Here is a 16,055-nt window from a genome sequence, read left to right on the forward strand (position 1 = left end):
TTGAAACAAAATTGCAATTGTATTGCCTTTAATTTCCCACCGAAAAGTAAAAATATACTACGTAGTAAAAACAAATTTTTTTTTTTTTTTTTGACAAAGTAAAAACTAGATTTGAAAGGCACACAATGGGTTATTCTTCGGGTACCATCAAAAGTTATACAACAAATCATACATAATATATATATACTCCATATATTAAGATTATTAACACTAAAACACTCAAATTAAAAGAGTAAATAAAAAATAAGAACATTTTAGGTATTGATCAAAACTTGGAATCAAGTAAATTAAAAGAGTAAATGAATTAAAAGAATAAATAAATAATATAAAGGAGTAGTGATCAAAACTTGGAATCAAATATTGTTTACATCATCAATTCCTCACATTATGTCACCCTCAAATTAAGCACCATTATGAATTATTAAATCTATCTAATTTCCAATTCTAAAATGAGAGAAGGTTAGACTATGTATTATATGTATGTGTATTGTTATATCTATAGTAGATCGATCTTTATTATATGTATGTGTATCGTTATATCTATAGTAGATCAATCTTCATGACCTATCTTATAATTTCATAAATAATATATATACTTTGTATTTTTCCTTATAATCAATGTTTATATTTGATGATGATTCAAGATTTCAAGGTGAAGTAGTGCTTGTTGAAGACATTAATGACGCAAAAATTCCAGATTCCTCTAACTTCTGCATAATCACCTGTGAGAATTATGGTAAGAAATAAGTATTAATATGGATTTTGTTGACACATAATATATATATATATATATATATATATAGAGGAAGGGTCATATATATATTTCATAAAGTAATGTTTATGGTATATAAAGTTACCTTGGGAGTATAGATACGAGTAAAAATTCCATATTTTAAAAATTTTAGATTCATAGTTTCATTATTCCATACGACATGGTCTTGGTACCTACAAAAGAAATAAAATTAGACCAAAATATAATATATATGAAACTTGTGTGCAAGAGTAAATGGGAATCCAAGTGTGAGTTGCTTCAAAAGAAGTAAACTGCAAAGTCTTGATAACATGAAAATAGTATGGTAGAGAGAGGTGTATCATGTGCATGGTACACCCGAAAGTAAATTACATATAAATAAAAAAAATATTGGGATAAATTTAATGTTCTTTTTTTTATGAAACCTCATTTATATGTAATGTTCTTTATTTTATATGTAATGTTCATTTCACCCATTTATTTTCTCACTTTTTGATACTCTCTCTCCTCTCCCTCTAACTTCTTCTTCCATTTTATTTCTTGATTTTTATAGCTTTTATGTGCTTAATTCATCACTCACAAACATATTTATACTATATTTTGCACTCCAAAATCCGAATTTCACAACCAAATTTTCGAGTTTTTCATGATTTGAGAATTTTGGGTATTTTTGATTTTGGCTAATAACCTTGCAATTGAGTGTTTAACTTGCTTGATTTCCACTATTAATTCACTTTACAAGGATTTTCTACTCATTTGAGGTATGACTTATCTTTCTTTGTTCATCTTTATTCTACTTCATGAATATGAAACCCTAGGTTGTGTTTCAATAGTGAACTATCTCTTTGCTTGTTATTTTTACCTATATTTTGAGTTTTGTGATTATGTTTGTTGTTCATATAAAGCTTTGTTATCATGAAATTACTTGATTGTTTAAATTTTTAGCATTGTTGTTCATCATCTTCTTCTATGGGTTTGGGTAGTAGCATTTTTCAATTAATTATATGTAACGTTCTTTTTCAGAAAGATAATGTTCTTTTAAATTTATATGTAATGTTATTTTATTTTTTATGTTCTTTTATTGTAAGTAATGTTCTTTATTTTATATGTAACGTTCTTTTTAATGTACTCTATGTTCATTTGTAATGTATAATAAATTATTATAATTACGATTTTTTTATTTATAAGTAGTGTTCTTTTGTTTATATGTAATATTCTTTTATTTTTATGTAATGTTCTTCTATTTATAGGTAATATTCTTTTATTCATAGAGTGATGTTCTTTTGGATGTACCATGCCTAGAGCTGTCAAAAGCTGACCCGACCCGAAATACCGACCCGAACCCAATTATTAACCGACCCGTTTAAACCCGGAAAAATGATGACCCAAACCCGATATGACCCGACCTGAAACCAACCCTAGACCCGAGTTAACCCGATTATTTGAAACCCGAACCCGAACATGAACCGATCTGGAGATGACCCGACCCGAATATAACCCGTAAAATATTGACTTGAACCGAACCCGACCTGAACCGAAATTGACCCAAACCCGTTTTAACCCGTCAAAACCCGATTTTAACCCGACCTGAATTCAACCCGACTTATTCCTAACCCGACCCGAATTAAATCCGACCTATTACTAACCCGACCCGGAATTCAACCCGATCTGTCACTAACCTGACCCGAACCCGACTTGTTCTTGACCCAAAATTAACTAGCAATCTAGGATTACGTCATATCTTTTTTTTTCCCCCTAATTCTATGAGTTATTTTCCTATTTAAGCTTATTCAAATATTTTCAATAAAATTCTCTACTATCAAATGTAATACAATTTATATGTCTCATAAAAACCTATAAAATATTATGAATACCACTACTTTTTGGATGCATGTGCATTCTTTATTTAAATTTAGTAATTACGATTTACGAATACTACTACTTTTTAGGTGCAAGTTCATTCTATATTTCAATTAAGCAATTATGGTATACGAATACTACTACTTTGTAGGTGCATGTGCATTAATGTAGTCAATTACGGTTTACAAATACTATTTGACCTTAGGCTTGTTTGTTTTATCTTATATTTTATAAATAAAAATAAAAAATAAAAAAAAATCAAATAAAAAAAAAATTTGGATAATGATTACATGTGAGCATGAGTATATGACAATGACCAGATGATAATCTGACCCAAATAATTTACCTGTACCCGATTATGACTTGACTAGTCTGGACTCGAGAAAGTGGTGACCCGAACTAGAGCTATTAAAAGGCTTTTATTGGTCTTTTATTTTTCTAATTTTATTATTCATTTACCTATTTAATCTTATTTAGATGTTTTGAATAATGCCATTTAAATGTTAAAAAAAAAATACCATTATAAAAAAACGTGAACTCGGATATGAACTTATAAAAAAAAAAAATACAAGTTTAGATAATTTCAAATAAAATAAATTTATAAAAAAAAATTATTGCATTTTAACTTATCTAAACTAAACCTATTTTATCCGAATTTATATGAACTTATTGTATTTTATCTAAACATGTCATCTCGAACTTATCTGAAATTGTTATCCCTAAAATGAGTGGAATCAATGTGAATAGATTAGAATAGGGTTTGAACTTATTATCTAAAAATCTAAACTAAAACCTATCTTATTGAAATTAATATGAACTTATTATGTAGATCTTATCTAAACTTATTAGAACTTATTACCTCGAATTAAAACTTATCTAAAATTATTTCTCTTACAATAAATGAAGTAATTGATAATGATTAAACGTGATTGTCATTACATGAACTGTTAACAAACTGACCCAAATTAAAAAATGTACCCGAACCTGATATGACCCGACCTGAAATCAACCCGATACCCAGATTAACCCAATATTTGAGACCTGAACCCGAACATGACCTGACTTGAAAATGATCCAACCTAATTATAACCTGCAATTTTTTTACTTGAACCAAACCTGACTTGAACCCGAACATGACCCGACCTGATTGTAACCCGCAAATTGTTGACTTGAACCGAACCCGACTTGAACCCGAGAATGACCCGACTTGGAATTGACCCGACCTGATTATAACCCGCAAATTATTGACTTGAACCGAACCCGACTCAAACCCGAGAATGATCCGACCTGATTATAACCCGCAAATTATTGACTTGAACCGAACCCGACTCGAACCCGAGAATGACCCTAACCCGTTTTAACCCGTGAAAACCCGGATTAAACCCTACCTATTATTCACCGACCCGAATGTAACCCGACCTATTATTAACCCGACCCAAACCCGATAAGATGTATGACCCGATGTTACCCGACTCAAGCATGACCCAACCCGAACCCGACCCGTATAGGTTACGGCATTAACCCGAAATGACCCGACCTGACTTGACCTGACCCACACTTACCCGACCCAAACCCGACTTGTTTACCCGAATTGACAGCTCTAACCATGCCCATGGTACACCCGAGTGTACGAAACAATTATTGGTCCCACTTTGATACATACAATACATAAATTTATACTCATCGATCATCTTTAATACTTCGTCCTATTTATTAAAAACACTATCAGAGAGTGAACGAGAGATGTGAGACCTTTACAGAAAATAAAGTGTTTAAATTAAATTAGGATGGATGAAAAAAAACTCGTAATATTTTCCACATTTTTTTTTTTAAAAAATGTCAAATTCCACATCTTTACTTATCTTTTAAATGTTTTCTATTTTTTCTTTTGCTATACTTATACTTCTACAAGTCTACAACACTCTAAATAATTTAACAAGGAATACTTTAACAATATAAATATGCATGTATGATTAACAACATCAATATGCCTGTGTGAAAATGTGAGGTATATGCATTTTTGTTTAATTGTTCTCTTGGTACGTAACAGAGGAGTTAGTAAAGCTTTTTTAAGTAGTTTATCAAACATTTTATTACATAGTTTTTTTTTTTTTTTGGAAAAAACATTTTACATAGTTTGTAATACTTTAATTTTAACGAGCATATGTCAAAAAAAAAATAATAGAAGGAAAAGAAAATGTTGGGTGTATGTATTTTCTCACCATTGAAGCATTCCTTCTTGTGTTTCTGTAGAAGCAACAATAAATGCCTGTAGTTTTATAAAAATAAAATAAAAAATAAAAAAATTCATAATTAGAGGCCCAAAAGAAGAAAAAAAAAAAAAAAAAGAGAGAGAACAATGAGAAGTTAAGAAACAAGATGCATACATTTCTATCGAAATCCAACCAAAAACATCTTTTGACATCATCTTTTGTAGGCTGGCATTTACATCTATCACGCCTTGAAGTTAAGTCGGAGAATCTTGCGTATGTATAGTGCAAAATTGCAGCTTCCTTTAAGTCTATCTCTCTGTTAAAGATCATCAAGTAACTCTATTACTCCATATAAATTAAACAAGGTGTGTAAGTGAGGTAGGTGTTAAAAAGTAAAACCTAACACAACTGACCCGATCCGAAACCAATTCGAACAAAATTCAATTCATATTTCAACTTATACGTATGGGCTAAATAATCTAGCATGACTCAGATGTGAAATAGACCCGAGATGACCTAATGCGACCCAATTAACCGACCTGGCCTTATCGAACCCATCCCAAACACCCAAATTGACACCTCATTATATACATGTATGTTGTGAGTCCATGTGATAAACTCTATTATAAATTAAACAAGGTGCTTAGAGGTAGGTACGTACATGATTGTTACGCTTGTGACAAATTCGTGACGGAATATTAAGGATGTTTGATGGACTAGTGGACTACCAATGATAATACTTAGGTGTATGAGAGGTGTCAATTCAGGTACTAGGATCAGGTTTGATAAAAATGGGTTGGGTCGGATCCATTTCAAAGTTGAGTCATGCTAAATTATTATGTCTATATGAGATGAAATCTGAATCGGAGTTTTTTCGGGTCAAATTAAGTCGGATCGGTAAAGTCAGTGTCTACCCCTATGATATGACATGCAGTATTATACATATACTTTCTAGGTAGATAGGATGATCTAAAATATGATCAAGTCGTATACGTTTTTGATCCAAAATTAAAGTCGTTATATAATCTTAGTGCAATATTTAGTGAGATATTATTAAGCATAACATACAAGACAACATAAATTGCTTATACTTGTATATGAATAGGAGGATGAAGCATACTTGGGCTGAGTGACATAGTTATACCATCGATGAGCACCGTTGGGGCGAAGGTGATCACGTATTCTTGCTGCTGATTTTCCATTTCCATAAGTAAGAAAATAGTTTGGGTTTCCTCGAGCTGCCAACTTGTACAGTTTGAAATTTGTATCATTTGGAAGATGAGCGAAATTTTTTTTGAACAATGAAACCTAAAATATTTGTGATGAAATTAGAATTTAGTTGTAGGAATCAAGCAATATATTAGTTGAAGTGAACCGTGGACAACTTTTTTTTTTCAATTGAAAATAGCATCACATTATTTGAAGTTACCTCAGTGAAAGGCTCCTTAATGTCATCCCTCTCAACCGCACTTTCCTAAAACAAAAATACAATAAGTCAATAATAAAATGGGTTTAAACTATTTAGAAAGCATATTAGCATGAGTTCATTTTTCATTTCCTAAAATTCACTTTTAGATGCTTTCCTTAAGACTCTGATACCAAGAAAGAGACCATTACAAACCATGACTTAAGCATTTCGTTATGTCAAACATAACTACTTGCATAATTTTTTTTTTTTTTTTTTTTTTTTTTTTTTTTTTTTTTTTTTTTGGTGCAAGAGAGGTAAAGAAAGAAAAACAAAAAGAAAACAGCAAAAAACAAAGCAAACAAAGCAATAAAACCCTACAAACTAAACCTCGTTCTGAGGAACAAGCCTAGCACTTGCATAATATTATAGCAACATGCATTTAGACAAACTATCCTACAATATGTATATGCTTGAATGAAGATATCATGAAATATTATACGTGTTGGATATTTATGTTGTAAATATTTTTGTATTAATGAAGAATTATGTATCTAATGTAGAGTAGTGTTGTTTGACAATTTGTATGACTATTTGAATTGAATATTTGGATAATTGTAACTCTTCAATGATAATTTTTAATGTGAATAGTTGTGTTATTTCATTAACTATTCATTAGTTATAATGAATAGTTGTGTCATTTCATTACTTGCACCTTTTTATCCATGCTTCTTTTTCTATAAATAGTTGTTGGTAGTTTTGATTTATGGGTATTGAATATTAGTTTAAATTACTCTCTCTAATTTACATGTATATAGTTGCGGTTACTCTAATCTAGTTTGTTTGTTGGTTTTTTATAATTACAATACCATTTTATAAGATACAAAACTCGTTATATCCTGGGAGACAATTGCTCAATAACCTTGGGTATTATAGAGGGAACTAAATTGTCTTAAGGACACAACGTGATTTGTTGGGCCCAGGTCATAATACTCTATATTTTGAATCAATAATAAAAGTATGTGTTATGTTTTATTTGTATTATATAATAGATATATAATTAGATACTAGTTTTGTATAGTTTTAATAACAATCTTAAGACAATTTTTTTATTGCTTTTGACGATTTAGTAAGAACTTTGTACTTTGTTCAGTTTTATGTTAGATGCAATTTATGATTTGTATGTGTTAATAAATAATTTAAAAATTGAAATCCTTATGATTATTTTATTGTTTTATTTTTGTTCTTATGTACATCAACCGTAACCATTATCTTTGTTAGATAAAGTTTGTAATTGTTTAATCAACTTCCTTCTAGTGTGGTGCATGTGATTATTTATTTAATTTCATTTTTCTGTTGTTATAAAGAAATGGCTAGAAACACAAATTTGGTTACTCCTTTGCCTACTGTCAACTATGGGGAAAAGCCAGAAAAGTTCAATGGGACTGATTATAAGAGATGACAACAAAAAATGTTGTTTTATGACTACATTGAACTTGGCAAGGTTCCTCACAGAGGAAGTCCCTAAGTTGAAGGATAGAGAGGCTGACAAAGACATGGTTGCCGCCATAGATGCTTGGAAGCATTCCGATTTTTTGTGTCGGAATTATGTACTTAATTGTCTTTACAACACTTTATAATGTGTATAATCCGATTAAAACGGCAAAAGAATTGTGGGAAAGTCTGCTAGACCATAAGTACAAGCTAGATAGAAGATGTCGGTTCAAAGAAAGTCATTTTTGGTAAATTTTTGGAGTTCAAGATGATGGATAGTAAGACTGTAATGAGTCAAGTCCAAGAACTCCAATTAATTATCCATAAAATACATACTGAAAATATGACTTTGAGTGAGTCTTTCCAAGTGGCTGCTTGTATAGAAAATTGCCACCATCTTGGAAAGATTTTAAGAATTATCTTAAACATAAGAGAAAGGATAAGTCACTTGAAGATCTTATTGTTTGGTTAAGAGTCGAAGAGGATAGCCGAAAAGCCGGTGGCAACACTATCATGTCTTCTGAGGCCAATGTGGTTGAAAGTTCTTCGAAAACCAAGAAAAGGAAGCTAAGTGTACTAATGATGACTCCAACCAAAGCCACAAAAAGAAGTTTAAGGAAAAATGCTATGGGTGTGGTAAACTTAGTCACAAGGCCAAAGATTGCAAAAATCCCAATAAGAAAAAGAAAAATTCCCAAGCTAGTTTTGTGGAGGTTGATAATGTCTCCGAAGAACTTTATGATGTACATCTTTCGGCAATAATAACGGAGTGCAACATGGTAGGTAATCCAAAAGAATGGTGGATTGATACAGGTGCAACTCGTAATGTTTATGCAAACAAGTCAATGTTCTCATCTTATACCCTGCATTGGAAGGAGAAAAGTTGTACATGGGGAATTCTTCAACTTCTATAGTTGAAGGAGTTGGAAAAATAGCACTAAAAATGACTTCTGGCAAGACAGTGACGCTAAATAATGTGCTACATGTGCCTGACCGTAAGAATTTAGTGTCTGGATCATTACTTAGTAGAAATGGTTTTAAATTGGTCTTCGTATCTGATAAGTTTGTACTTTCTAAGAATGATATGTATGTAGGCAAAGGCCATCTTAGTGATGGCTTATTTAAATTAAATGTAATGACTATTGTATCCAAGGATGACAATATTAATAAGAATGATAAGTTTTGTTTATTTGCTTGAGTCTTCTTATTTTGGCACTCAAGATTAGGCCATGTTAATTATAACTCCTTAAGGAAATTAATTAGCATGGAAATATTACCATATTTTGATTCTTCAAAAAGGTAATGTCAAGTATGTGTTGAATCTAAATTTACTAGACAACCATTTCATTCAATTGATGGAAGAAATATCGAACTTTTAGATTTAATACATACTGATTTATGTGACATGAAATCACTGCCATCTAGGGGAGGTAAAAACTATTTGTAACCTTCATAAATGATTGCAGTAGATATTGTTATGTCTATCTTTTGAGTAGTAAAGATGAGGCTATTGGTGCCTTCAAAAACTACAAAAATGAAGTTGAAAATCAATTGGGTAAGAAGATTAAAATAATCAGAAATGATAGGGGTGGTGAGTATAAATTTCCTTTTGAGGAAATTGTTCAGAATTCGGTATTATACATCAAACCACTGCTCCTTATGCACTGCAATCTAATAGAGTTGCGGAAAGAAAAAATAGGACATTAAAAGAAATGATGAGTGATATGTCCAATATTCTTGGTTTACCCAAAAATTTGTGTTGGGGGGGGGGGAAGGCTATTTTAACTGCAAATTATATACTTAGTAGAGTTCCTCATAAAAAGACACAAAAAAACACCCTATGAATTATGGAAAGGAAAGAAGCCATCCTTGAAATATAATTTCAAGTGTGTGGGTGTTTAGCTAAAGTTTCGGTTCCTAAGCCTAAAAAGGTGAAAATAGGATCGAAAACTATAGATTGTGTTTTTATTGGATATGCACTAAATAGTAGTGCATACCAGTTTTTGGTATATAAATCAGAAATAGAAGATATACATGCTAATACAATTATTGAGTCAAGGGACGCTGTGTTTTGAAGGCATCTTTCCGTATAAATCAGAAAAGGGTGACAATAGTCATGAATATGGGTCAAATAGGAAAAATAAAAGACCTCGAGATATTAAGAATTTCGAAATAAAGGAGCCTAGACGTAGTAAACGACAAAGGACTTCTACGTCATTTGGACTAGATTTTCTATCTTTCATGTTAGAAGATGGGCCTAAAACTTTTAAAGAGGCCATGTCGTCTCTAGAATCCTTTCATTGGAAAGAAGTTGTCAATAGTGAAATTGAATCCATAATGCACAATAACACTTTGGAATTAACAAATTTGCCATCTGGAGTTAGCCATTGAGTTGTAAATGGATTTTTACGAAAAAGAGAAAAGTTGATGGAACTGTTGACAAATACAAGGCAAGACTGGTTGTTAGGGGTAATAACCAACGAGAGGGACTTGATTATTTCGATACATATTCTCCAGTTACCCGAATAATATCCATTAGAATGTTATTGCTTTTGCAGCATTAAATGGCCTTGAAATACATCAAATGGATGTTAAAACTGTATTTTTAAATGGCAATCTAGAAGAAGAGATTTATATGCAACAACCGGAAGGTTTTGTTGTTCCTGGATAGGAAAATAAATTTTGTCGTTTTGTTAAATCTCTTTATGGTTTAAAACAAGCACCGAAACAATGGCATAAAAAGTTTGATGATGTAATGCTGTCAAATGGGTTTAAAATCAATGAGTGTGATAAATGTGTCTATATTAAGATCACTCATAATGGATATGTTATTGTGTGCTTGTATGTTGATGACATGCTTATAATAGGTAGTGATATTAATCATATTAATGTCACTAAGTGGATGTTGACTAATAGATTTGAAATGAAAGATATGGATGTTGCAGATGTAATTTTAGGGATTAAAATTCATAAGACATCTGATGGTTAAGCTCTTTCTCAATCTCATGGCTCTTTCTCAATCTCATTATATTGAGAAAGTATTGAGCAAGTTTAAGGGTTTAGGCATAAGTCCTATGAGGACACCCATAGATATTAATTTACACCTTGCCAAGAACAACGACCAAAGTGTATCTAAAAAAGAATTTGCTCGTATTTTAGGCAGTTTAATGTACATCATGAATTGTGTTGATAATTTAGAGTGTCGGAGCTGAGCGTTCGCTCTACGGAATCGCGCTCACACCAGCTAGGCGCGACCCGCGACAAAACTGCGCATAAACCGCGATGAGTTTCTGGAAAATCTGGAAAGTTTGGAGGCACGCCCGCGCCTCCGGATGGCGCGCCCGCGTCATGGTATGGCGCGACCCGCGCCCAAACCGCGCATAAATCGCGCTAACTTTTTGGAAAAAAACGAAGTTTTTAGGCAAAGAAGGAGGCGCGCCCGCGCGAGCTGGTGGCGTGCCCGCGCTGCTGTGGTGGCGCGCCCGCGCCGTTTCGCTCGCGCTCGCGCTTCTTGCCGTTTTGCGGTTTTATGCGACGGTTGAGTCTATTTTATAGAGAATTGGTTTTTCGAAAGAAAAAGATACAGAACATTATTCTCTATTCTTCTCCCCAAGAGTTCTCCATATTTTCTCTAAATTTTCTTGCAAACTATTTTGAGAAAACTTCTTGATTTTAGCCTTCTTTGTGATTCATTCATCGGTTTTCGATTCTTTGTGCTAAGAACGGAAAGAGCTGTCAATTGTATCTCAAAGGGAATTTCCGAATTAACCCTAGCACCGTGTGGGGGAAATTAATCCCTTTAGGAAAGTATTCATACGCCTTTGACAGTGTATCAAGATCGAAGTCTCAAGGGGCAATTTGATTCTCATGTTCATGTGTGGTTCTTCGGCTTGGAGTTTAGGCAAGTGTAATTAATCTTCTCACTAATGTTTTTCTTTTGAAATTTCTGTAATTTCTAGATTATAATACTTGATTGGAACACCATTGTTGTGTTTGTTTAATTACATTACCTTGTTTTGTAATTATATATTTAGGTTTTGTTTCCCACACTCATATTATAAGTGTTTTCTAGTTTGAAATTAACTGTAAACCTAACAAATTGTACTAGGCCTGATATAGCTTTTGTTGTTAGAAAATTAAGCCGTTTTACGAGTAATCCAAATGGAGATCACTGGAAAGAGCTAAAACATGTATAGGGTTATCTAAAGCAAACTCAAAATTTTGGTTTGCATTACACTAAATATCCTGCTGTACTTAAAGGTTATAGTGATGTAAATTAGATAACTGGCTCCAAGGATACGAAATCTACCAGTGGATAATTATTTACACTAGGTGGAGGGGCAGTGTCTTGGAAGTCATCTAAGAAAACTTGTATTGCTCGATCTACCATAGAGTATGAATTTATTGCTTTAGATAAAGCTGGTGAAGAAGCTAAGTGACTTTGAAATTTTCTAGAAGATTTTCCTAATTGGCCAAAACCTATGCCTGCTATTTGCATACATTGTGATAGTCAAGCAGCTATCGGAAGGGCAAGGAATATCATGTATAATGGAAAGTCTAGACATATACATCATAGACATGATACCATTAGACAACTAATCTCTAGTGGAATTATCACGATGGACTTTGTAAGATCAAAGGATAATATTACGGATCTATTAACAAAAGGCTTAACTAGAGAGCTAGTGGATAAGTCATCAAAGGGGATGGGGTTAAGTCCTATCAATTAGTTATTGTAGTGGCTACCCAACCTAGTTGAATGGAGATCCCAAGATCTAGGTTCAAAGGGACAACCAAGTTATGATAACTGTAAAAGCACAATAGAGTACAAAATTCTAATCCATTCCTATATGTGTCATTGGTGCTTATACGAGAAAGGTTAAGTTTAAGTTTAATATTAAGCTTAGAATTTTAATGATTTCTATTGGAAGGTATAGAAGTCACCTATGTGAGTGTGAGGACGGGCCGCCTCTATGAGAATTTTGAGGTCGAATTCTCTAAGACACTTGCAGAACCAGGAATGTCCATGGCCAAAACGGACACGAACATGAGAACAAACTATTATAGAGATATATTTGTGTGATTTCTATTGTCTAAGCTTACATTTCAAAGTTAGCTGTTCAAAGTTAAAAAATACTACTGATCGATTGAGTAAGCTCGATGGACTTCACTAGGGGTGGTTCAAAGTCTTTGACTACTAATCCCAATGCACTTATTTTTCTTTGAGTAACCGCAATTGCATAACATACCATGGTGCATCATAATGAGTCTTTCTCATTAATGTTGGGGATGATTGTTAGATTCAATTGTTTGTGAATGAGAAATTTTTAATTAATGTGGGGGATTGTTGGATATTTATTTTGTAAATATTTTTGTATTAATGAAGAATTATGTATCTAATGTAGAGTAATGTTGTTTGACAATTTGTATGACCAATTGGATTGAATATTTGGATAATTGTTACTTTTCAATGGTAATTTTTAATGTGAATAGTTGTGTTATTTCATTAGCTATTCATTAGTTATAATGGATAGTTGTGTCATTTCATTACTTGAACCATTTCATCCATGTTTCTTTTTCTATAAATAGTTGTTGGTTGTTTTGATTTATGCGTATTTAATATTAGTTTAAATTACTCTGTCTTAGTTACATGTATATAGTTGCGGTTACTCTAATATAGTTTGTTCGTTGGTTTCTTATAATTATAATGCCATGTTATAAGAAACGAAACCCGTTATATCCTGAGAGACGATTGCTCAATAACCTTTAATATCATAGAGGGTGCAAAATTGTCTTAAGGACACAACGTGATTTGTTGGACTCGGGTCATAGTACTCTACATTTTGAATCAATTATAAAGGTATGTGTTGTGTTTTATTTGTATTATATAATAGATATATAATTAGATACCAGTTTCGTATAGTATAGTATCAATAACAATACGTACAAAAGATTATTTATACATTCCAGTTAGTTCATGCAATTCTAATTTTTTGGTGGAATAATATGTCGTCCTTACATTATTATGCAGCCCCAATCAAACTAAGACTAAAAAAAATAGAAAGATGGAGAAAGTATATAATCAAGATAATCAAAATAAGGTTACTTACATAATTGGAAAGTACGATTGCATCAACATCATCAGGAACCTTAGCTAATAATTCTGGTACTGAGTAGTTTTGAGTCCCTGCAGGATGCACGAGCTCATCAGTGTCAATATGGAATATCCACTCCATGCCTGAATCCTGCATAGACAGGATCGATCAGCATTGCAAAACAAAGTCGTCATCAGTTTATCGGAAAATTCCCTGTTTCTCATAGTGAGAAACGAAATTTATTCCTTATGGGGGCATTTTCGTGAATAAATCAACAACTTTTTCATTATTGTGAACTCCACAATTGAATAAGGAAATATACATGTTACATTATTCGATTGGTTTTTATAGGTCATACATACAAAGTACAATGTAGTAAGAGACTAATTTTATAGTAGTACATACCCTCGCCATGACTATAGCTATTTCCATGTTCAGGGTTTGCTTCACAAACAATTCGCCGTTGCATGGCTTGTGAAAGGCGTTTGAAAGCCAAGTCTCGTTCCAAATTCGACTGGCAATCCAAAATCAATTAGGAGGAAATATATTTTTTGATTTTAACATGCAGCTAAAATAAGAATAAAAATTTGAGACCAATTTATACAATTGTCAATCATAAATATATATATATGTGTTTTTTAGATATGTAAAGGGATTACTTAACGTAAAAAGAAACAAATTGGAAAATTCAATAGCATTACTTCAATCAACTACGCAATTTATAAACTTAAGAAGAGAACATTGTCAACAGAGGTCTAGGCTCCAAACCTTTTAGCTTGCTGTTTTTCCAATTCAATTGTTCTTGGTACAACTTTTACACCCTGTGACAAAATGACATGTATATTTCGTATTAAACATAATAAGACCATAAGACATGGTATATATTATCGACAATAATCTTGCAAATTAAATTAAAATAGTTCTTACCAAAAAAAAAAAAAAAAAAAAAAAAATCACTTACCGGAATAGACTCAAGTACTTTGGTTGCATTAGGGGTTGCAGCCTTCCCTTCAACAAAGAGGAAAAAATTCGAAATGCCAACAACCTTATGAAACAGGATCCAAGACAATATATCCTCTAGCCTAGCTGATGTTGTTGAAGTTATACATATCTAACACAATTTGAAATACCTTAATTATTAACATATGTAAATGAGAGTAATTTAGACCAAAAAAAAAAAAAAAAAATAAAAAAATTACGAAATCAAACATAAAAAGTCAACTTGTGAAATGTAAATGAGAGGAATGATTTGTAAATTCTACCAGGAAACACTCGTCCAAAACATTGGTTAAAAACTTAAAATTAAATATCTTTTTACCATGTAAAAAGTCAAATGTCATCTAATACAATTTAAGAGAAGGCATGAAATTTTACCAACCAAAATCACATAAAATTCAAACAAAAAGGCTCAAAGGAGCTAACCTTGGGTGTAAGAACAGAGTCATTGTTCATAAACTTGAAACTACTTAAACCAGAGGAAACAGCCGATGAAGTGTTCAACTTTGCCGGAGCCGGAGAAGTGCAAGTGATCGGACGGTCTAAGGACAACCGTGTCAACGGATCGATGGCGCCGCCTCGCCATTGAAGAAAAAAGGTTAATAGTAACACAAATGAAGGAAGGATAATGAGAAGTAAAAGGTGTTTAATGATGATTTTTTTTATTGATGAAGTAGGAGCTTGGCTAATAAGATCCACCATTGTATGTATGTATTACTCAAGTTTTAGCACAAATAAACAAAATAATGAGAGAAGGAAATTTATTATGAAAGGAAATGTATTAAATTGTTACAAGTTGATTTATATAGTTATTACTAGTTTAAATTTATTAATTAAGATGAATACGAGTATAAACTAAGAGAAGTAGTAAACCATTGACCATCAAAGTTGGAGAGAGGCAAGGTAATGTGAAGTTGTATTTTTTAATGTAAAATTATTATGTAAGGCCATGTGAGTGTATGACTAGATCGAGAATTAAGATTATTAGCTGTTGATTTATTCAACATATATAAGGTGAAGGTTGACTGATACTCAGTTTTTAGTTTTTTGTCTAAAAATTATACAATGAATGTTATAAAATGAGGCTTTGTTACATATACAGCCATGTTCTCATCACTTCAATTTCATTGAACTGAATGATGCTTGGTGATTGTGACTAATATTTACTGGTGTATATGGTATATGATAGTTTATCAAGCCTTTTTTTTTTTTTTTTTTTTCTTCTCTTCATATTGAGTTAT

The 16,055-nt window shown here is 32.1% G+C and overlaps 1 protein-coding gene across 2 annotated transcripts; it reads right to left on the reverse strand.

The window, feature by feature from the left end:
• Nucleotides 1-197: 197 nt before the first annotated feature.
• LOC110707365 (glycosyltransferase-like KOBITO 1) lies at nt 198-15,592 on the reverse strand. Of its 2 annotated transcripts, XM_021885392.1 has the most exons (11): nt 15,241-15,592; nt 14,780-14,929; nt 14,587-14,639; nt 14,224-14,332; nt 13,834-13,968; nt 6,254-6,298; nt 5,945-6,132; nt 4,999-5,140; nt 4,834-4,880; nt 858-945; nt 198-722 (listed from the first exon to the last, which is right to left on the reverse strand). In XM_021885392.1, exons 1-11 carry the CDS (start codon nt 15,514-15,516, stop codon nt 648-650), a joined length of 1,308 nt encoding a protein of 435 aa, XP_021741084.1. In that variant the 5' UTR covers nt 15,517-15,592; the 3' UTR covers nt 198-647. The 2 variants fall into 2 exon arrangements, with proteins under 2 accessions (XP_021741084.1, XP_021741081.1); XM_021885389.1 differs by lacking the exons at nt 198-722; nt 858-945 and having other exon boundaries at nt 4,621-5,140.
• Nucleotides 15,593-16,055: the final 463 nt, after the last annotated feature.

This window comes from Chenopodium quinoa, unplaced genomic scaffold, assembly GCF_001683475.1.
Source record: "Chenopodium quinoa cultivar QQ74 unplaced genomic scaffold, ASM168347v1, whole genome shotgun sequence".
Classification (NCBI taxonomy): Eukaryota; Viridiplantae; Streptophyta; class Magnoliopsida; order Caryophyllales; family Amaranthaceae; genus Chenopodium; species Chenopodium quinoa.

Coding starts and splice junctions, on each gene's coding strand:
- LOC110707365 (XM_021885389.1), bottom strand. CDS start 15,516: ATGGTGGATCTTATTAGCCAAGCTCCTACTTCATCAATAAAAAAAATC. Junction 14,930..15,240: donor ACTCTGTTCTTACACCCAAG/GTTAGCTCCTTT, acceptor AAATTGTGTTAG/ATATGTATAACTTCAACAAC. Junction 6,133..6,253: donor TTAAGGAGCCTTTCACTGAG/GTAACTTCAAAT, acceptor CAAATATTTTAG/GTTTCATTGTTCAAAAAAAA.